Source organism: Aquila chrysaetos, chromosome 6 (genome assembly GCF_900496995.4).
Source record: "Aquila chrysaetos chrysaetos chromosome 6, bAquChr1.4, whole genome shotgun sequence".
In the NCBI taxonomy this organism is placed as follows: Eukaryota; Metazoa; Chordata; class Aves; order Accipitriformes; family Accipitridae; genus Aquila; species Aquila chrysaetos.
This window is the reverse complement of record NC_044009.1, coordinates 2,091,686-2,116,074: the sequence shown is the minus strand read 5'-3', so window position 1 is coordinate 2,116,074 and position 24,389 is coordinate 2,091,686. Positions and strand designations below refer to the sequence as shown.

Below are 24,389 nucleotides of genomic sequence, written 5' to 3'. Positions count from 1 at the left end.
GTAGAATAGAAATAACAGTTGCTTTGTCTTTTTTAAACAAGCTTTGATATTGTTTTGGAGTGCTATCTTTTAAAGAGAAGATATATCAGCCAACCACAATAGGTGAAGACCTATTCCAAAATAGTTCTAAAAGTCTGAAAAACCAAAAGACAACTTCTGTTCTCTTTTTGTCCTTTAAATGACCAATGACTTTAATCTACAGCCAATGAGTCATGTCAAATATTGTTGATCTAACACGGATGGTGATCACAGCTCCTCTTAAGATTTTTAGCAAGTAATTTCATAGCTATATACACCTCATTTTTTGAATCTGCCGAGTAGGTAGTCTTCCCAAACCAAATGAAACAGGCCCTTAAATTCATAAAACATTTGAAATTCTTGCATGAAATTTAGCACTGAAACACAAAGTATTATCATTTGTAATAACAATACATTAGGAGATGTTGAATACATTTGCTTCAAAAAGGCAACTCTGCCCCACTACTCTTTAAAAAATAAAGGATACTCCACAACAAGAACAACCATCAGTCTGAATTCAAAACCTGAACCGATTCATTAAAATTCAGATAGCATGTAATAAAACATACCTATAGTTGCCATAATACTGATGTGCTATAAATGCTATCCAGTTTTTGGAAGAGTGATGTACACTTACTAGACAGACATCAAGGCAATTGCCCATGATACAACATTAAAAAAAAAGTAGATTGTACGGTTTGCAGTAGCATCAAGTCTCTATTCAAGTGTAAAAAAATTAATTGACTCCATCTGTATTGGCCTAATGACTGATTAAATGACTAATCACGGAAGTCTTAATTAAAATCATTTTTCTGTACAGAAGAGGATGGAGGGAGGAAGGCAATCATTAATGTGTTCTAATGTATGTCAGATTCCATTTGTGCCATTTACTAACAGCCATCAAATGAGTAATTATGCACAAGGTCATTCTGTAAACTTTCTGCATACATCAGACTGATTGGATTAGGGCTTGGTGCTTGGCTAGGTTCTGCATGTGGCTGCTTTTTTCCAACCACAAAACAGGTAATTAATATCGCTCAGAATAAATAATAAAGGAAGTTGACATTTCCTCTTCCATCTTCACACCAGCCAACCCAGTCAAAGATTCATATACAACTTTCATACGTTGTTGGGTAAAGTCCCATATTTCATACATTAAATCAAGCCCGTCCTCTTCAGCTATTCAATATTCTTCATGAATTGACAGGGATCTCTGTCACACAGTGTAATTCTGTAATATGCAAGGAATTTTCCTGCATAAATAAAATGATCAGGCAATTAAAAGAATCCTTTTCAAGTAAAGCAAGATGGCCATATAAAACTTATTTTAAGTTTTATTTGCCAGCCACCTGACTACCCTGATGCATAGTGACCTTTGCTATGGAAAAATAACAAGCTGCTTCTACCTCAACAGCTGAGACTAATCTATTTAAAACAATGTATTAAAATGAGTAATGGAATAAAAAAGTGTGCCTTGTGATTAGATAAACCAACTTTCCACTTGCATGTAACTCATACATAGGACCTACATTTTTTGATGCAACATTGCATATAAAATGTTAAAGTCCAAAGCATAAATTATAACACAAAGTATTTTGTTTGCCGACTGCTGTCATGAGATTTCTAGAAAATATTATTTGCAGCCACAGAAAGTCTGCCATATCACTAGCTGCAACAATTTTGCATATCCCAGATGACAACACACTATCTTGTGTATAAAACAACATTTTTGTTCTAAAACTAAAACTAAATATGTCTTAACGGGGAAAAAAAGAAGTTTGTATAGCCCTGCCACTATTATCAACAAATGTCTTAATTTTGTAAACATTACTTTCCTTCAAAATCCTGAATTCAAATGTGCAGCACTGATCTGAGTTACAGTTGCAGAATAAGGTGCCAAGTAAGTTCCAGTTCTTCTAAAATAACTGAATCAACTTTTAGTACTGAGTAAGCTTCTTCAATTATTGTTGCCTCTTTTTCCTACACAGAAGTATTCTGACCAACCATCCTGATAAAAAAAGATCTCTGCAGTGACACCAAAAATGGACATCCTTCTGTGAACATACAATGTGCTGCTTTAAAGCGTACCCAATGGATTAAAAATAGTGTTCAGAAAATGGATGGAGAAGCTAAAGGGACAAAAAAACCCGATGAAAACAATCTTAAGCCATGACTATGTAACGTCCAATTACACTTTTGGCATGATTAAGTACTATTCTGTCTAAACCATTCAAAGTCATACAAGTCACAGGAAAATATATGTAAAGCTACATCAGCCAGCTTCACCCAGATTTCAAGTAAACGCAAATTTCAATTAGTTTGAATTAATTATAACACAAACTTGACCCTACTTACCACATAACTGAAGAAAACAAAAACATGTGACAACAAATCTTTGCTTGCAATAACTGTCAGCGTCACATACGAAAGAAGTTCATTTTACTAATAAAGGAAATGGAACTGACAGATTTAAAGCTAAATTCAGCTATTCTATGAAGGTAATTCAGAGTTTTAAGGTAGCTCTCAAGGCTTAAAACCAGCACTGAGACTCAAATGTGCCACTCTCTAGGCTTCTAGAGAATTAATGAATCTTAGTTTCATCTTCATTTAGAAGACACATTTAAAACAACCACAAAATCCATCACCACCAAACCAGAACACTCCAAAATAAATAACATACATATGGCACAGTAAATCTTTCAAAACCTGAAGATATTTTTATGGAATAATTCAACACAATCTGCACTATTCTGCTAATGCAAATGAAAACTTGCACAACTACCTAAATTACAGGGTGGCGTGCCATTCTTAATCTTCATCGAAATGTAGGAGTTCCCGTTTCAATCATTTCTATTGTTTGAAATACACCAGATGATAATGGAGTGGCTGCTGCTGTAGGCAGAGACTGACTTCTAGGTGAAGCTAATTAATGACTCAGTGTATGGCTTACTGTAGGTTTGAAGGAATCACTAGACGGTGGTGAAGATCGATGTGTGAGACAGCTGCAAGTACATTAAGTGACCTATCTGAAAATTCAACATTGTCTTTTTTTCTACAGACATTGATTATATAGGTTATTCCTGATCTTTGATTGTATAAAATATTTAAGACAAAGTCAAGTATTTCAAGTACCTCTCACGTACCTGAAAAGGTAGATCCCCTTCTCAGCACACAAGTACATACCCTTCACATCATAGTATAAAAGTCCAACTAATCTTGCCTGAAAGACAGCCTTCTCTTTTTTTATTTTTTCAAGTATTTAAAAAAAAAAAAAAAAAAAAAAAAAAAGGTATCTTATGCCCAAAGACAAATCACTGAAGAGAGATGGCATCCTATGCGAAGGCACCCCCAGCTATTCTAGATCCAGAAATCTGGGAATTCGCAACTCTCTAGGCCACTTAATAGGATAAAGCAAAATAGGTTCAGACTAAGGGGTTGGAATGCAGCCAAGTGAAGCCATTTAAGGAAAAACACAACAAAACAAAAAATCCAGTCTACACTAAATTCCCTGGTCACACTGCAAAAATGAGAGAGAGTGGTGCTGCATGCACTAAACGAAGCACTTTTGAAAGTGCTTTAAGTAGTTAGGTACCTCTGATTTCTATTATTAGCCAATGCACATTGTCCTGTCTATTTTGTTATAAACGTGACTTCTCATACTGGTTAAAGATGAAAAAATACCTTGTCTGCTACAGAGAAGCTATTGCAAATCAGTGGGAACAACCTGATTAGACACTGGAATTGCTATGCCTGCTCATGTCAGCAAGTTCCATTATAATTATTTTATGCTTTGCTATTAGCTGAACTAGTGAAAAAGGTGGAGAATTAGTCATCATGGCAGATTTGCTCAAGTCAGTATTTTAAAAAGCCTGTAACCTATTGTACAGTAAATAAAGCAAACACTGGAAAAAGTTACCAATAAGCAGGCTACAGTAAAAGTCACTTTCATCAAAACCCAAATAATGGGAAAGTTAAACAATACCTTTCTCTTAACTGTTGCAACTGTCATCCATCTCGGAGGATATCTCCATACTCATTTTGTCAGTTAAGAAATGCAAATTAGATATCCCCTATTCTTCTATTTGTTTTGTACAGTGAGCACAATTTCTGCATGAACGTCCAACTGTATTTCCATCCTCTTTGTGTCACAGAAACCTCATTTACTAGTCATTCTTCTCCATATGAAAAGATCTATAATGAGGAGTCTTTCTGTCATTGCCCTGCTCCTCTGAGTCAGGAATTTTCATTTCCCCCTAATACTTGCTGCTGTAGCTGCAATTTCATTTACTATCATCTCATACCACAGCCTTAATGCAAGCACATCTGTGGCTGGATCATGGAAGATTCAGTATTGCTTTCAGAGTTGCATATCGATTAAATGGTTACGAGAAACCAGAGTTTTTACTTACTGTGTTCTCATATGGTACTTATAAAAAGGAAGGTTTATTCACTGTACTTGACATGACAGTTTGTTCTTCCAGTTAGTCACCTAGCAAAAATATCTGTATGAGAATACTGAACATAAAAAGTAAGACTAAGAGGTCTACCTGCATATGCATTCTCTCAGAAAACAACTGAAAAGCCATAAAGTTATCCAAAAGCTAAAAACGTATTTTTAATTCACATCTAAGCGGTATCATGAAAGAAACAGATTACTTCTTGTTCTGAGGAAATAACGCTGCTCAAAAAACCGTTTCTACTATACTTTTTAACACACATACAAAGCAAGTTACACATGCTGAGCCAAATTTAGCTTTGGTGCGACTCCAGAAATCAGTTGTATCAGAATAGATCACCTCAACCTAAGAAAGCAGTAGATGTCATGTTCTCTTTGTTGAAAGCTAGAGTTTCTCTAAAGCAGTATCCTGACATTTACAAGTTCTCTTACTCTTCCAGGCTATTCAAAGCTACCTTGACTTTTTAAAAAGCCTCCTATTACTTTAGTTGCCTGCCATACCTTTGCATTAGCAAAATGAGCATCTTTTCTTTTTCCAGTTGGAATTACAAGGAATAGGATTTGAAAGTTTGTGACTAATATCTGAAGCAGATAACAGCTAAATGAACCATCAGCCCAAGACAGAATTTTACATTTTAAGTGTTCCAGTATGATAAAGGACAGCTAACACTTTTCCCAAGTTGAGCTGCTGCAGACGCCTTATTCTTCCCTACAACAGGATAAGAAGATTTAAAAGTTCACCTAGACCTTGACACTGGGCAAGGAAAGCTTACTCCAGGTAAGACTTTACAGACTGCAGTTAAGTTTCTGAGTTGCAGAGTTGGAAATGGATTTGTGGCTTCTATTTGCAGCATTAAAAATCATTAGTTTACGCAGATTGTTCTCATTAAAAAACCCCAAACAAACAAACTTCCCTATAGTCAGTGTACAAAGTCAGTACTGTTGGGGGGTTGAAATAGGAAGCTACCTGAAATATGTCACAAAAGTTTTTATGAAACAAATCACAAACTTCTCAACAGCTGATTTGAATTCTGATAGGTAGAAGTAGATCAATATCTAGACAATCTGCAATTTGTATGTAATTGCATTGATGGAAGTTAGAAATAACTTTTCTCTTTTTAACCCATAAGGATGCAACTTCAGGTGCATTTTTGGATTACATCCCAATTCCTTTTTATGATAATGATAATTCTACCTCGTTCCTGCATGAAGGAATTTGCCGTTTGTCCATCCACAATTGAAGGTACATGTTCAAAGAGAATTTTGATACTTCCATTTTAATTAAATACTGTCCATGAATCTCAACATGGAACATAATATGAAACTATAGAGTACATGCAAAATAAGATATCTATACCTTCCTAAGCCTGTAATTATGAAACAGTGCAAGATAATTCTTTCCTGTAAGCAGAAAAATGCAGTGCCAGTGGTGGTGTTTTGTTTTCAAACAGTAAAAGCACAGAAAATATGCCAAACACGCACTGAAAATCTACAGCTGGAGTCTATTTCTAATACATTAACACCACAAAGGGTCATAATACACTACTTTATTCACCTAATTCCATTCCAGATTTTCAGTAAACTCAAACTAGTAGGTTTTGGGTTTTTTTTTTTTTTTTTTTTTTCCCAGACAGCAGGGATTTTCTGTGCTTAAATAAATTATAACTTTTATGTTGTCACAGTTGTTCCAATCACACGTGCAAACTTTGACTAATTTAGTAAGCAAAGGAGTTTTTCTTCTCTACCTAATTCTTTTCAACTGTCTATCTACACCATATGTAATGCAATTATGGAGTTTCATTTAAACACACCAGTTTTAAACTAGCAGGGTTAGATGTAATTACTCAGTGTAATCACAGCAACACAGAAGTCAGAGCAGACTGCAAAACTTAGCTGAAAAAACAGGTAGTAGATCTGATGGCAATTTTAAAGGTGTAGTGAAACCTCCCTCACCGACTTCATTTGAAAGAGGGGGGGAAAAAGCTGTAATAAAACAAGAAAAGCACTTAAGAAAAACGCCAAACACCAAAAAAACCCAACACCAAACGCTCTCCAAATTGAAGGACTGAGAAATATTGTTCTTGCAAGCACAAGCCCAGGTTAGAAGGAAGTAAAGATGTATTGGCATAAAATGTGGCAGGTAGTTTTATGTTACAGTGGTCACCTAAAAAAAAGACAGGGCCATTTGTCCAAGAGAATAACACCAATCAGAAATGGTGTATTGCAAAGAAATAAAACTGCTTTCAGCAGACAGCATTCTCCAGCTGAGCAGTAGGAATACTGATTCACACATACCTGCTGTCTTCCATTTTCTCCTGCAAGACTGTCATCTTCTCAGCTTTCTCAGCAGATATCCTGCCACTTGGCTTTTTGCCTCCTTTCTACAAGGGAAAAAAAAAAAAAAAAAGAAGAAAAAAAGTAGTATTTCTGTAGTGCCTAAGGAAAGTGCCAAAAATGGTGTAATTTATGATGTGCTAGTGTTTTCCTTTGCATTCATAAGTTAAGAACAAATGCAAGATCATCAGCACTTGAATATGGTGGATTTTGATTTACATATATTAAGATTCTCTCATGATTTCCTATTATTTATTTCTGTAAACAAAATTGGATCCTGGTCACTAACTATTAGCATCCCCTACAGTAATTCCAGCCAAATCATAAAACCAGAAAAAAGTCAGAATGTACAACTCAACAGTCAAAAGACTTTGCAACCAGAAGTTGTATCAAACTGTCTCACATCTGAACGTCTTATCTGCTCTTCCTTTTTAGAACTAAAAATCTTACTGGGAGTGAAGTAAATAGTTATCTCTACCTGAACTTTCAGAATGGGCACATCTCACTTTCTCAGTTCAAACAATAGTATCTAGACTTTTCCCTAGAATTTTCCCAGTACAATTTCAAGCCTTCAGTTAGTACACCAAGTTATTTTCTGGACTATTTCCTAAAATTTTTAAATGCCTACACCATTGTTTTCTTCATTTTAGTGTATCGTATCTATGCAAATACAGCATTAACATTCAGGTTGGCATAGATGTAAGTTTAATGGCTTTTACTTTTCTTCCTTTTCTGAAATGTTCTTCAGGATCCCACTGTAAGAAGTACTGCAAAGCCTGAGAAATTATGTTGACAGCATTACACAAAACAGGGGGGCTTTTTCCTCTTTTCATTCAGGTGTAACGGAACCAATGCCATCTCATGTGGTTTTTGTCACGACCGACACAGCAAACAATACGTAATGCTACAATTACTCATGATCATTTTATACCAACCCATCCTGCAGGAACTCAAATTTCACAATTAAATAACTTCTGTTCCCTGCAAAACCTGCAAGAAGGCTGTTTTGGTCATGTTCTTAATGAGAGAAAACTTGAAGCATTTTATAATACAAACCAGAAGACAGGAGAATGCTTTGGTAGGTAACTTCCCATCATGGCAGGAATATTTTGTGTTGGAAAGCTGTTGCTGAATAATTCAGGACAAAACCAAGAAATAGTAGTTTGTCTCAAATTCTGCAGGGTGAAGTGTGAAAGAAAGATAATGTTCTAACTGTAATACTTTACCCTAGCTAGAATACCTTAAAGTGATAAATTTCCAGTTGCGAATGCCGCAGTTATCTCCACAGTGCCATAACTTTATCATTATATGGCAAGATAAAAGTTAAGTCTTTGCCTCTGCAAGGACATTAAATAACATCTTTCTCTCCATTAGCTTTTGCTGTAGTAGCAGTATTTATTCTCTGGGCAATGAATGAGAACCACACTGCTTACAGAATAACTCCAGGTTCTTAATGCACTAACAGTTTTGGAAAGGCTCCTCTGTTCAACCTTTTTTAAACTTATTATTATTAATTGATAGCTCTTGTGCCACACAGTTACAAAGGAAATGTTTAACACTGAGAAGATACTTTTAGCAGTGCACTATAGTCACAAGGCTAGTATAACTGTCATTAGGGATGGAAAATCAAGTTAAAAAAAAAAAAAAAGGGGGGGGGGGGGCGGACCCATTCAACTTTTCTTCTTTAACAGCGCAGAGAACGAACATCAGTGACCCTTTAAGGAAGAAAGAAGAGATAAACATTTCTAGTGCAAATGTTTTCCTGTTTGACACAAGCCTTCAGGAGGTTTGCCCATAATGTATTTATTCACACAGTGAGCGTCAAGATACTTACAGTACCAAGCAAAGACTACAGTTGCTACAGTCGCGATCTGAGAAAGCACTAGGAAAAAAAACCAACTCTTGAATTCAGACCCTGATTGATTGTATGACCTTGAGCAAGTCACCCTACACTAATGCACAGGGAAGTAACAGTACATACCTGGCTTACTAGGAACAGCAGAATTATTTAATTGTCATCAAGTCTACAGTTGTGAATAGTCTTTAAAAAGAGTAAGTGCCATAGCTGTTAGGCCTACAGAAGACTTACTGCGTCACCTAATCCTTCTCTAATACAGTTTTAAGTACACAAAGTAAATAATTAAATACACCTTTCACAGGAGACAGCGAACCCAACTCCCAGACTTTATTTATAAAGTCTTCCCACCTTTTCCAAGAGAGTCACTTGTAGAATTTTGCTCTCTTATTTAAGGGCCTCTTAAACATCAGTGGAAGTCCTACATATAGATAATCCATTTATTAAAAAACTCTTCATGCCAATCTTTAGCTGAAATAATCTCAAAACAAGCAGCTGTTCAAAGAAAGGTGTTTAAGATCAATGGTTTCAAGGTGCCTGACAGGATTTCACGTTAGTCATCTCAGAAACCTTACACATCTATAGTCATATTTGTCACCCCACACTACTGGTAATATGGCACAAAGAAGGTTTAGACAGCAAATGAGATAGTATTGTGCCAGGCATTAAAAAAATACTACCCAGACAACTACCTAATATGGTTTATAAATTCCAGTTTCAAATGCTTTCAAAGTGAAGCTAAGGCATCCAAATCAGAGAATCACTCCTTAAATACCCCCTTCATGTTAATTTTAATTACAACAATTATTACTATCAGCAAGACAAAGATCGTGTGCCACCTTCCAGGGATAAGCGCCAGCAGGATGACTACTTTCATAACAACCATGCAAGATAGGGCAGCTTGACCTCTCTGGGAGTGAAATATCAATTAATTATCTTTTTACAGCCAATTCAATTACAGCACACTAATCACTTGTGTAGGACATCAAGCCAGAAGTTGGGGGCGGGGGGCGGTTGGGGAAGGGAAGGAAAAAATATTGGCACTGAACAACCCTCAGTAAGGAAGATGACAAGGCAGTAACCCTACAGGTGCAGATGTAACATTTGTTAACACCATGCAAATAGTTATTATCTGTTTGTAGCAGACTAAATGCTGTAATATCACCCTCATTTAACTGAACTTTTTTAAAAATAAAGAGTTATTGGTCCTAGGGGTAATAGACATTTCATTTAAAGGTGACCAGACACACTGCATTAGTCTTTAATGTTAGAGTCAATTCACCAAAGAGCTTTGCTCATTAAGGGGAAGGAAAAAAAAAAAAAAAAAAAAAAAAAGGAAGACATGATCTACTCAGCAGAAAGCAAAATATATTTAACTTTTGTTAAATAAACTAATATTAACTGAAGCTACTGAGGTCTATTTCACTACTATACTGATCCCACAGAAAATTGTCAAGTGCGATATATCAACAATAATGCACTCAGCAGAATATTAGTATATAAGCAAATATGTATTAACTTATGTTCACATTAGTATTGCTAGAGGCCAAACCTCAAAAAAGTATGAGTACATGTATAAACACATTAGTATATGCAAAACATGTATGCAAACAAAACCAAAATTTGAATCTATTTCATTTATAGCATTCATGAATTAAAATGGCAGAAAGGAGTACATTAAAGGATCTCTTCTCACAGGAATTGCTGTTAAATGAGTCTCGCACCGTTTAGTTCAGCATAGCTAACAGAACCTGAAAGAAAAAGTTATCTAGTCCGTATCTGAAACAGCAAGGCAAGACCGCTCCTTTCAGCAGTCTTGATGGACAGAATTTAAAGTATAAAAAAATATTTTGACAACACAGCTGCAGAAGTTAAGCACTTAACAGTAGTTGTGAAGCTAAAACTCTCACAGTATGGCCATAGTATAATTGACAATCTCTTTGTAGCAAAAAATTTTGGTCTCCCTTGTCAGTATGGTAACTATAGCAGTGAAAGACTTGTGTGTAAATTGAAAGAATTTACAAGGAACACTGCCAGTTTATTAGCCTACTCTGATTCATCTTCATTACTATAATTTTTAATACAGCCTGATTAAGGCTAGAACACATATCTATGCTACAGTGACACCTTCAATTTCTTTGTAGATAGCATACTGAAAGTCATTAGCACTTACATTCCTAAAAAAGAAAGCTCTGAAAATTCCATTACGGACTGCAGATTTAACTGTTGTAACCGAAAAATACGATATACCATGCATTCAAGGAACAGAACACAGAGTCTAATCTTTTAGGGGGTTAGGATCTCTTAGGATTTTAGGGTGTTCATAGTCAGGGTGTTCCATACCACTCAAGAGTGCAAAGAAAGTTTCAAAGAGGCTAGGTATGTAACTCTTCTGAATCTTCCCAAGTACTTTGCAAAGAGGAGGCTCATACAAAATAGATGTTAACTCTGCAAATTCAAATAAAAAAAAATTATACTACAGCAAAAGAGAGGAGCCAATGGGGATTTTTTTTTTCCCCTGCCTATTCTGTAACACTAACAGTGCACTGTTTCTAAAGGGCAGGTTTGTCTTTGCTCAGTGCTGTTTAAAAAGTATTCTGAAAGAAAAGCACTGTTTGTTCCACCTGCAGACTGATGAAAAAGAGACAGCATGAAAGAAGATCCTACTGGAATGTCTCTTCTAGTTTTGCCTATTCTATGTACGTTCTTACACCACAATCACTGCTGCAGTACCTAAAAATTCTTCCCTAGTATTCTAAGCAATGTAAAAAAAATTGGTCAGGCGTCTGTTCTGTGAGTGTCCCTTTTAAAAGGCATTCTCCTATTTAAGACTTGTTTTGAGACAGCTTTGTACATTATGTACTGCACCTCAGCCAGTTACCAGTACTTTCTATTCCAAAAGACTATTCTACACTTAATGTTTTTTTCCGCTGCCTTAATAGACTGCTGATGTTTGTGTCCATTTCCCATAGAGAGTTCTGGTATCAACTGAATTTCCTTGAGAAATGGGTTTTGCTGGCAAACCTCTTTAAACTGGTACACAGTAGGAATCAACATAAGAATAATACAAGTAGTATTATTTTTGGAATGTAGTCAAAAGGAATGTCTCCATGAACAAATATTGGTGTCTTTAGCCACCCAACATTACAAATCCAGGGTGAATTTTATGAAGCTTTAGTACTCTAAGTACTATGATTGCAAATGGAACCAACAGTTGCTATGGAACTGTTGCTATAAAATAAATCGTTGCTATAAAATAAAAAGGTTAAAACCAAGAAAGATTATCAAGTCGCATTACAGGATTATCAACACCTAAGGAGAGCAATCGATTAACATAGTCGTCTCCATGTGATATGACAGGAAAAGTTGACAGCCACCCTCACTTTCTATTACAGCTAAGGACAACTGAGTTCTCAGCACCTCATATGACCTACTTTGGACCTTTCAAGGTGAGGCAGGGTACGATACAGAAACTACAGTTTAGATTGTCACACACCATATGAGCATTACACAAAAGCATGTATAGTCACATCTCTTTCACATGTATACTTTTCCCTATGATATGCCCTCTTTGGTCATTGGGAATACATGTATTGCCAGACATTTTCAAAGAGGTAATTTAGTTCTTCTGCCAAATTCCATTTATCACTGCTCAGCAAATGGGTAAAACACAGTAAAACTGAGAAACTATAAAACTGTATTTCCATAGTGAACATCATGACTGTTAGTATTAAGCAAATAATTTATTTTTTTCTCCTTTCAACAGAAGTAAGCATCAACTTGTGATAATATTGGCTTTAGGTCTTCTAATTCAGTTCCAAAACTTCCTTTTCCTTAGGACTACATTTCAATAGGTCTTATGCTAAAAGCTATATTACAACATATGCAGTAATATAATTATGTCATTACTGTTAATTACCTAAATATATGTTCATATTCATATTTTATATAAATATTCCTTCTTAAACTAATGTTAAACAATATCTGTGGCTACACCTGGCTGCTAACATACCAGAGGCTGTTGTCAGTTGGGTTCAAATTTTTTTTTTTTTTAAAAGAACACTACATTTTGCAAATATTTTGAAATGACAAAATCCCAGTCACAGTTCAGCTGTAGATTACCTTTGGGACTGGTAACTGATACTTGGTGACCAAGTTAGTTAACATAACCTTTCAGAATGACAAGCCTAGTTCTAGACAGCACTTTATACCAATCTAATATGATGCCACCAGAATAAAATTTATACCCGGCACACCTAGTGGATAAATCGGTGTCCTTTTCTGTTATTTGAAAGGGCTCCATCAGGCGTAAATTACACAGGTAGTATTATAACACAGTATAGTTGGTGGGAATCTGTGCCTTGCCTGTTGATACTGCTTAGTTTTGATCTTTTTCACCATAAATCCTGTCTGGGAAGCTACTAACATTCCAAAACAGGTATTCTACTAGATCAAACCCCCATTTTTTTTTAAACACACACACACAGAGTAAAACAATTACTAGGTGAATTTATCTCTCAGTGCTGCTTTAAGATACAGCCAGCGTTAGAAAATGGTGTTCAAATTACCTATAATAAAAATAAACCACACACAGCTAGACTGCCAGTTTCCATAAGGAAAACACATTGCGTGTTTCCAACAGCAAAACCCAAGCTTCCCTAATGTAAAACACAGGCAACATATTTAACAAATAGTTTGCTTTCACTGCTGGTTGAAAAACATGAAACCATGAAGGCACCAAGACTGAAATAAACTGTTAACTGAGAAAATTCTGTTCCATTAGTATCTTGCAAAGCTAACTTCAGTTAACAAAAAACCCCAATAGTTTGTCAGAGCAAGGTTTTAGGTTAATTTGACAAAACCCAAGCATTTAAGATCTAAGGGTTCTATATTATCCTTAGTTTATGCTTTGAGCCTGAGTTGTCTTGCCACAGGGTAAAGACCTTATTCAGCATCCTCATGCACTGTAACACTTCAAGAAGTAAGAATGAAGAACTGTTACTAGCACCAGGATAACTGTAGTACAGGTAAACAGAATCCCCAAAATCCTGAACCGGCGAGGCTGAGTCAGCAAGAATTCCAAGTAGGTAACTCCAGTCAGGGTTTACTCCCCAAAATTATCATCTTAATGCCTGCATTTAGGTTTTCATATACAGACAACATGTATTAGAAGGGATTTAAAGTACCATACGAGTTAGGATGTATGTTTTTATGAGTAAAAGCTGCACCCATTTATCTCGACAGGCTCAGAGTATCTTAGTTACATGAATAAGATAGTAAAAATAATAAACCTATTCACCAGAAGTACAAAAACATCTCTGGTTCAAAAGACCCTCGGACAAGTGTAGTTTTATATAATAAATCTGTTTTTAAATGATTAATGTTCAACAGGACCTGAAAAGAATTAAATGGACAGTCTTCCAGTAGGAACAGTAACTCCTAGGCAGAGCAGGAGCTCTACTCCAACCAGCTATTCACCACTGAAGTTTTTAGCCAATTAAATCTGAATATTCACTAAGAGATGTGAACTACTACTCTTTAGGTAATTTAACCGCCACAGAATTTTTTCTTGTATTAGCAACATTAATACATTTTGCTTCAAAATAAGCCATATTAACTATTTCAGGGTGAAGCTAAAAGAAAAAAAGTGTCCAGATCCCTAGAACTTCAGTAACTAGGTCCAGACAAATAGTTATAAAGGGGCATGAGGAAACAGCAGTGAATCTTGCATTCTGCATCTTAATGCAAACCCACTGGAGTTAATCACTCTATTACCACAACTAGATACTGCAACAGTTATATAACTACATCTCCACAACAGAACTTCTACAGCAAGCGACAACAGAGCCAAAACCAGCCAGCCCATGCTGAATCCTAAAACCTGTTCTGCTGAGAAAGCCATGCTCCCAGTCAGGAACCTGGAACTTCAGCTTCCAGCAATGATTTTTCACTACTATTGGTCACTGCCTTTAAACTGTTAGAACACCTTTTTAATTCCATCTTTGGAAATTAATATTGAATTCAAGTGGTTTTAATCAAAAAAAAAAACAAAAACAAAAAAACATTTTACAGTGAAGACTACAAAAAGCTTCTATTTTTGACCCTAAATTTACCTTCTTTCTCTGCATAGTAACTTCAGTTAACCAAAGATTTTTCTCGTGAGAATGACTCTCATCCATATTAAAGCATTCTGTGGAAACAAAGACTTCACTCAGAGGGAGGGTTCATCAAAGCCACTAAAATTATAATCATTTAATAAAAGTAATGACTACTCTGTATTTAAAATATTTTCCCAGGCAGCACTTCAGCATATTGTGTATTCCAAACAAAGTACTATTGCATGATCATTAAGTCTGCATTACGTAGATCTTATGAAGGACATAATGAAGATCCTAGTAAAATAAAGAATACTAAGTTTTCTTATGGAGAGAAAACACATACACATATGCCCATGAAGATTATAGGACAGATTTTTGTTGGCTATAACGCAGTTCAGATTAGACGCAATGTTTTGAGATGTTTAAAGGAAAAGCAATGTCATTATTCTATACTGAGAAAAGCAAGTCTAGAAGTAATCTAATCTGTCCAATATCACTCAGATGATCTGGGCTCAGAACACAAACCCTCTTTTTTCCTCTCACTCCCATGTCATATTCACTGGATTATGATGTTACATCAAACAACTATGTTTTCAGAAACTACTAGACAAGAATTCCTACAAACATCCAAAACCAAAGAGACTAACAGACATTTTAAAAACTACACAATAGCTGTTGAACCTTAGAATCTGCCACAGTGAATACAGTTTGAAAACTGCAAGTATGTAAAACTGTCTTAGAAATGAGAGGAAAAATTCTTCCAATTTTTTTCTTTGTTGTAAATATGATGCAAGGTTATCTTCAAATATGGGATGTTTTTTTAAACTGTTCTCAAATCCAGTTTGAAAAGAATTGTTTGAGACATATATGCTGCAGCCAGTCAGACAATAACAGTTCTGCAATTATCGGCACCTGCATTACAATTCAATGGATTTAAATTACCAAGGGGCCATGGCAGATACCCTACTGACAACAATTAGCATAAAAATGTTCTACAGTTTAAAGCTGTGGGTGGGAATTACAAAAGGTTAACAGACTAAATATAAAAATCTTTTTGAATATAAAATCAATGTGCTTTGTTACCGAAATCTGGGTACTGTAATTTCACCAAAATAGGGTTTAGAGTATCTGGCAATCTTCCATATGTGTGAGCTTGGCTTCTCGTTTAAGCAAAATGCCGAGCAGTCAATCTGAAAGTTTAAAACAAAACAAACCAAAAATCCAAAGGAAAGCATTTTATAGTAATTGTTCTTTTATTTTAGTTTCTTAAGCTTAGCACCAAAATGACCACCACCCTTATTCAGGGCTCAGAATGATCCTTTTATATGGTCAGATTAAAAATCCCTAATTATTTTATTGCATGATTTAGAGAAGGAAGTATTTTAGTTGTCAAAATAAAGTATGCTAGAAGTTTCTGGATTAGACTGAACTCTACTAACAAACAGTTTTCTCAAAAGGTCATCACTACATCCCAGCATCTATATTTTCAGAGCGGCTTCTACTTCTGTGTAGCTACCAGGGGAAAAAAAAAATAAAAAATACACCACTCCCCCCCATTTTTCACAATGCTTGGGGACCACAGCTTTGTTTAATTTAGATTGAAGATACAAGCAGAACAGATGAAAACAAATAAATTCTGCTCATTAAAAGTACTAAATCAGAACGCTGAATTTGATGAGAACACAGAAGTATAACAGACATTAGCAAGAAGCATCTTCAGTAAAAATATAAACCTAATAAGCCTAAAATTTTATCTAGGTTGCCCTTTGTGTTTTTTGTTGACAAGATAAATGGTCATACAGGAACTTTTAAGCTTTCATGTCAAAGTTCTTACTTTGAATTTATCTAGATTCATTCCTTTTACCACCCAATAATTTATCTTTTTAAAAAAATAATTAACAAGTCTCAGAATAACATAATTACCTGGGAGACATATCATAGGCTATAGAAGTTGCAATAAAGCAAAGCAGATGAGAGTACAGTTAGATTCTAACTCCAAACTGATGCCTCATTAAATTGAGTTAACGCGGATGTGCTTGACACATGCTGGGACCCCTTTTATCACAATTAGTGCAACATCTCCAGCACTCCTTGCAAGTCTAATAGAATCAGCATGTTTAGGGCTAGCCCAAGGTTTCTAATTGCAAAATCAGCAAACATGTTTAATCATCACTTTGTTGCCCTGTTGTTGTGAAATGAGATTAGGGATGTGTATTGGAGATTATAGAGAGGAATCTAACAAATCAATTTAGCTACTATTTCAACACAGTACTGTAAGATCCTTTTCATAATTACTTCTTTTTAGATATATTTCTGTAAGGCTACCAGTATACTAATATTTGTCTAAAATGTCAGCCATTTTACCAACTTTTATACACATTCTAGTACAAACCTGTACAAAAAGGACTTCTCTTCCTCCCCCCCGCCAAAGATTTCCTAATATTATAGCATACTTATTTTAATGAATATTTTAATTAATATTAAGATTGCAAAAACCCTTAAGTAAAAAAGGGGGTTATTGGGGAGAAGGTATGAGGGTAGGGGTGAACACTGCAATGGAAAGTAGTGCTAAATCTGTCAGTTCCAGAGCTGTCATTATCCAGACATTACCACCAATGGAAAAATGGGTACAGATAAAAAGTCAGAACTACTCCATAGTGATCGCCGAGTAGTTTCAGGGGTTACAGGGAAGGTTAACATACACTGAACCTTGAGCTTCCTTGTGTTCACACAGAATGCCTCCATTCAACTACTGCATGCACTGTTCTTCAGTGCTGAAAAGCAAAAGGCTATTAGGCAGGTATGTTTTAAATGAGAGAGATTTAAATCCTACTTTCCTGCACAAGAGAAGGGGGATTCCTCTTGAATGAGGATCAATTGCATTTCTGGTTCTTTTTCAATTTATAAACTGTAACTCTGCACAACGCAAGATGTTATTCTTGCATTTTTCTTCAGTCAGCACTAACTGTAAAATCCCATCTGAAGTAACTCTGATGGTTTAGAAGAAACAAAACAAGCACTGCATATATATACACATATGTATGTATATATATGTTCACACATATGTACAGTGCATTGATTGGTCAATTACAATAGTAGACAGAAGGCAGACTCTCTCTGGGTTCGGATGCACATATCTAGCTAGTCTCATTTGCCAAAAAAAAAAAAAAAAAAAAAAAAAAAAAAGGGGGGGAGGGGGGGTGGGGGATGGGGAAGAGAGATCATCATTGTTCAAATCAGAAGTTTGAAGAAGATGAAGAACATCATCAGAAGTTCAAATAAAAGAAAAGAATAAATCTGCACAGACTAATGTTTACCAGACATGTTATTCACTCCACATACAAGCTTAAGTACTACATTGCAAAGACTCAAAATATTTGGAATGAAGGAAGATGCAAGATGGGAGTGATTGGAAGGAACGCATTTAATCCAATCAGTTAAAAGACAATAATGGTTCCCGTTTTGTTTTAGATTCTCCGTATATGAAAGGCCTGAAACAATTCACAATGATTTCCACCAATAAAGTATGAAGAAATATGCCAGTCCTACCCAAAGTCTGCATCACTTTTAGAGGAAGAAGAATCCAAAAACCTCGATACAAAAACCCTCAAAGGTATAATCTGCAAAATAACCATTTAACAACAGTTTTCCTTACTATTTTATGTCCAGCGAGGCTGCACCCTCCTCTATAAATGCCTTATACTCTTCTTCAACATTCTCCCTATAGCAATATAAGAAAGTGTACTCCATCTAAGCATTTTTTTTTTTCCAAAAACATTCATTGCAATATAAACCTTGAGAAAAATACGGACTTGAGACTATTCATCCCACACAATCTACCACATGCAGAATGTGTAAAAAAAAATATACTTAAATTGCACTGTCTTTAAAACATCTTAGATCGTTTATGGAAGACTTAGCTGAACTGAGATCAAGGAGTCAATACATCTGGGTTTGACTGCAATGTAACTCATTCCTCAAAAAGTAAAATCCTTGCATAGAGAACTCTGTTTAATATCAGGAAATGCTGCAGGACACAGTCTAGCAAAAAAATCAAAAAGATGGTCCAGCAAGAAAAAAATTAAAATCTACAACATAAACTTATCTTATTACACAATTTTGTGACTATTGTATCTAACTTTCAGTGAAAAAGCTCACCCTGTTGCACTGAAATAGCAACAGAAATGTATCTATCTGCCAGAGGACAATCCTTGAGATCAGATTTTATAAACCCACAATCACATGAATTATTGAAATCTTGAAATTATTGAACTCTGACAAAATTATTATTCTAAAGTTTCACATGGGTTTAAAAAATGAGAGTGTAGATGACCATGGCTTTGCTTTTTTGAACTGAATTTTTTCCCCAAGGTATCCGTCAACTGAAGTTCCCACCTTTGGTATTCTTTTTCCCCTGTCATCATCTGTTAGGTCATTTGTCAACAAAGCAGGTTCACTCATTGGTCTTTTTCCTCCGCCAAGCCAAAAAATAATTATGGATAGTGGTAGTAGCTTTTATTTTATATCTATTCCTACTTTCAGGGACATACACAATAATTGTTTTACCATCTGGAAATGACACGTTCTTCCAGCAGAGGGAGAGGTACATGAGAAGAGAGAGCAAATAAAAGCTACAAAACATTCTCAATACATAAAAGAAAAGGATGATATCGGAGAGACCTGTATGGGCCTCACAAAACTTGATTCTAGTCTCCGACTATGTACAGTTGTGCACAGCAAAGTCAGTGTACCCCTATACCTGTTCTTGTCAAACACGCAGGGTACTGCTCTAACTTTTCCCTTCTAATATTATTATTTTTTTAAATTATGCACAGTTTTATGTAAAATATCCCTTGAATTTGTAAAGATTACTGTGCACATACAGCAAATAGACTCAAAATAAACATGGTAATTTCTGTAGGTACCTATAACAGTGGTTCTGATGCCAATTTTTTTAAAAAATGTTCACATAAAACCATGGCAATACAACAAAGATCTGGGATCAGCATTAGTAATATTTTATTCCAGCTGCTACAGAGGCAGCTGAAGAAACATTCAACATCTTTCTTTTAGGTCCATTAAAATAATCTTTTCATTATTATTTGAGTAGTAGATTTAAAAAGCATGTAGATATTTAGAATGCAGACTTCCCCTATTACTTTTAAAATAATAAGATTGGTCAATCTGTGGGTTTATAAACCTAAACAGTGTCATTTTAAGCAACATTAAAAGAAACTGCAGTGGAAAAGGCAGATGCTGCAATTCTGTCACTAGCATTACTTCAAAATCTCATGAGACGAACAGAGAAATACTATATAACCACACTTTGTTCCAGTGAGTACAACAGAGATCTCTTGACGTACTACAGACAACCGTGAGATAGTGCGCTCTGGCCATGTAATTACATTATGTCTCTTGTCCTGATGCTTGTCTCAAGGGAGTTAAATGTGTACATTTAAATTCACAGAACTACTGTACACTAAGACTAATTCATTCTTTCAAGCAACCACCTTGTGGCACTGAGAAATCAATGGGAAGCAGTGATTCTCAGGAAGGGCTGCATGCACATCAATGAAATGCCTAACTGTGGGCTCTAACAGGTTCTCGTTACCATACCCAAATAAGTGTCTTTTCAGACCTTTAAGAGAACTAAGAGAGAAACTGTTAAGAAAATAAAGTTATTGTAGACAGTTTAGATACTAAATTTACATATTGTTGCTAACGAAAAATTATTTCTCCTTAGATGACTAACTTACATGAGTCCAAAACCTAGTATTTCTTTCTTCATGTCATATGTGGAGAAGTCAGGCTTCTTTGCTTTTGAAATACAGTAATTACTACAGCGATGGATTCACATAAAATTCCAGATAAAATGATCAAAATTACAATACATATCTATAGGCTAAAAGAAGCAGAAACTGCTAGCTGAAATGCAGGCCAGATAAGAACAAAACTAAATAATAGAATAGAGGAGAAACCTAATTATAGCTGCAATTTCCCTTTGCCCCCACCCAGGAGAACATATGAAATGCCAGATTTAAAATAATCTGATTCGCAGAAATTCTTTATTTATCACTGCCTGCAGGAAAGAGGGGGTAGAGTCAAAACCTTTTTTTCAGCAGAATATTTGTCTGTAGTGGAAATTACTAACAAGTCTTCAAAGAATTCTTTGATGATCCTCAGGCTACCTCTATTGATGATGTCAAGAGTTTTAGCACTAAGGGCTTCAGTGGAGAAGTAGGAAACATGGATTGGAAGTAGGCTTTGAAGTTAGCTCAGAGAAGCTGACACAAAATAGAAAATAAATCATGTCAAGGCTTGAACATGCAAACACAGATGTCAAAGGTAAAACTCCTATTGACTTCAAACATGAGCAGAATCAGATCCTCAACAATTAATTAAAAATATAAATAGATTGTTCTGAGTCTTCAAAATTTAAAAAAAAAAAAAAAAAAAAAAGAGGCACCTGATAGTGCATTGTTTAATACAGATTCTCTCTGGTCAGCTGTCCAGAGTATTCCCTAATACGATTAGAAAGCAAGTATTCAGGGCTGGGGGTTTTTGTTTTGTTTTTAAACATACTTACTTGCTGCTGCTTCCAGTAATGGACACGACCATCTAAGAAGCATAATCTTAGTTCCGATATCAAAACATTAACTTGAGTAAGGAGAAAAAAGAAAAAAGAAAAAATCATTCTTGCCCCCCATAAAAAAAAATGTTTTGCGCTTTTTCACTGAAAACACTACTAACATGCATGTGACTGACCTATTACATTTTCTTTTAAGATACTCTCTGTCTTGGAAATACAAGTGGCAAATCAGTTGTTATGGTAACTATTTTTCTTTTTTTTTTTTTTTAAACTAACATATGACAGCCTGCGTGTCACCTGATGCTGTTCCTGAATTAAGTTACACATTCATTTTTGTCAAATAGTCTAAAAAGGGGCACCCTGGTTTAGCAACTATAAAATTGCTTCAAATCCTTACATTGTCACATGTCCAACTACATATGAAAAAATGCAGGTTTGGCTTGGCCTTCCTGCAGGCTCTAAAGCTAAATCATCATCTTATTTACCCTCCCCCCTTTTTGGTAAGTTTCGATGTACGAATTCCTGTAAAATAGGACTTTCTCACTATTGATGAATCTAAAACTTCAATTAATCAAATTGAGTACTGCCAATTAAAGGACAATCTCAAAACATTTATGCTCAAGTTATTTCTGTTACAGATTAACACGTATTCTCCTGAATTATCAAGGCCATAAAGAAAACTTTAACATTATTAAAACCAAAACATTTTAAACATGGAATGGCACAAAATAAGCTTTTCCCCCACAGACTATTTAGTTACATGCACCATTTTAATCCATTGAAACATTTATTATGTGATTAAATTTATGCATGCAGCCAATTTTTTGTTAGCTTGGGGCTATGACATTATCATGTGAAGAGTAGCTCTTTTTTGTTCCCTTTTTTGTTAAACAAACTGTCTACAATTCCATGAGCTCCAATCTTGGAAACCCAGTCTTGTTTGTCTTCTATCCTGCTTACCCAGTAATTTTAATGTAGGTCTACCTGAACTACAATCTTTCAGCTTAAATGACTGACTAAAATTATCGGTTACTACTTCACCTAGGTGTGGATTTGAAAGAGGAACAAAACAATGTTATCAGTTGAACACGCACAATGGTAAAATACGAAGGGAATCCATTCATCCATAACGAACATTCAAAAAAGTATCTCAATTAGATATACTTTTACTGGAACTCAGTGGAGTTAGCGGGTGAAGGAAGAAAAAGTATCAAATAGTGATAAGCTTGAATTAGATGGCAGAATACTCAAGGATAAGCACTTGCGACCTAAAAACAGTAGGAGCCAAAACTTGAGCTTTTTACAGCTCTGATCTTCTAAACAATGAACCAGCGATATGTTTGAGTTGGCTTAATACAAAAGCTCCGTACATTCCTAGCCCTGGTTTCAATTGAAAGCTTGTTACTCAGTCTTGTAAATTCCCCTAAATTTAAGACATGCAGCACAATAACATTCTTCAATGCAAAAATATGAAAAATATTTTAGCTGATGCAGCAGAAATGTGATGATATGAAGCAAATGTAAAACAGAGGGATTACAACAATCTGGACAACTAGCAGCATTATGTCATTGATATCAGTGCCTAGAAATTTCTTTCTTTATTACACTGTGTTGTCTTGTAATAACATGAAGAATATGGAGGAGAAAATTCTCAACACGCACGCATTGCTTCCATTAGTGTAGCAAACTGAAAAAACCAAGATAACATTGCTACTCAAAGCCTATTTAGTAATGTATCTAATCCTACTTTAAGCAGTCATTATTGCATTTTCTAAAAAGAGTCTTGGAAAATATTTAATACCGAAACAAAAAAAATGTTGTAAAAATACATCACTAGTAGCAAGAAAAAAAAAAAAACCAAACCCCAAAGAGCTGCACTGATACCAAGCTTACTTGCTTGGCCAACACCATGAAACTACTAGAAATTAATTTGTAAGCGTTAAGATATATGTTACTAAATAGCGACTAAAGAGGCTTTCCAGTCAAATTACATCTAATACATCTTTCATGGGCATGGATCTCATTACCTAATTGAAATACGGAAAAACATCCCTATTTAAACAATAGCTACATATATGTTATTACTAAACAACAAAACGTCTTGGAACTCTTTCACTGACAGTTCATCAATACTGGATAAAAACTGGATGATTCTCCATCATTGCATGATTATATCCATACTATAGGCAGTGATGCATAAAAGCCTCAAGGATCTCATCATTTACCCATCAGCAGAAGTTACTCCAAAGGTATTTTGAGCGTTAGCCAACATTTCTCTCCAAAAGCAGAGATGAGAAGAATCAGAAGAGAAATCAGTAAAGCAATGGCCAGAGAAAAGAATCTTTCAATAGCTGTTCAAGTGTTCTTCATTCTTCTTTCTTCCTTTTCTTTCTTCCCTCCTTCCTTTCTTCTAGTCCCCTAGGCATCTTTCCCCACTCTTTCTACCCTCTCTGCCTCACTTCACCTAACTTGCCTTCCAGTACCAATTATTCAAATGTCCCTGACAAAACACACAATTCGTTCACTGAAATCAATGATGATTAGTTAACTCTGAAAAGTCCCACTATTTGTCTGCCATGAACACTCAGAAAGATAATGCTATCTTATGAAGAAATCACTCTACATGTGACCTCAACAGAACACTTAAAAACTCAATTTAAAAATTCAAAAATAAAAGCCTAATTCTTCAAAATCCCAGCACTGTAAAAACACTGCACTCTTAAATACAATTCAGACAACAGAGTAGCGGGGTCCTCATACTTTGCTGCAGCTGACATTTTCTAATCACTGAACCCCAAGGAAGAAAACATTTGTGGTGAGGGATATTTAAGAATAGACTAGAATTCTGTGGTCCAAGAAGTCCTGCTGAAGGAATGGTCACATTAAGGGACAATCACAGACAAGTTGCTTTGGGCAAACTTGACCTGTGAATAAGTCTAAAAATGAAAAATACCATGCCCCAAAGGTCCACATTTGCTTCCTCTGACCTCACATGCTATCAATAGCACCTGAGCTTATAATCCTTCTCCCTTTCATAGA

At 35.4% G+C, this 24,389-nt stretch overlaps 1 protein-coding gene across 13 annotated transcripts in view; it reads right to left on the bottom strand.

Annotated features, from left to right (window-relative positions):
• LOC115343224 overlaps positions 1-24,389 on the bottom strand; it is a 182,580-nt gene that overhangs the window by 138,551 nt on the left and 19,640 nt on the right. For 8 of the 13 annotated variants that reach the window (XR_005932626.1, XR_005932634.1, XR_005932625.1 and 5 more), the window contains 2 exons: positions 6,770-6,855; positions 4,428-4,507 (listed from right to left, as the gene is read on the bottom strand). Coding sequence is in view for 1 of the 13 variants with exons in the window: in XM_041124170.1 (XP_040980104.1) it covers positions 6,770-6,855; positions 14,777-14,853 (163 nt within the window). In the remaining 12 variants the exon portion in view is untranslated. Of the gene's footprint in view, positions 1-4,427; positions 4,508-6,769; positions 6,856-14,776; positions 14,854-24,389 lie in introns of those variants that run through there. The other 5 variants (XR_005932624.1, XR_005932627.1, XR_005932628.1 and 2 more) reach the window with 3 other exon arrangements.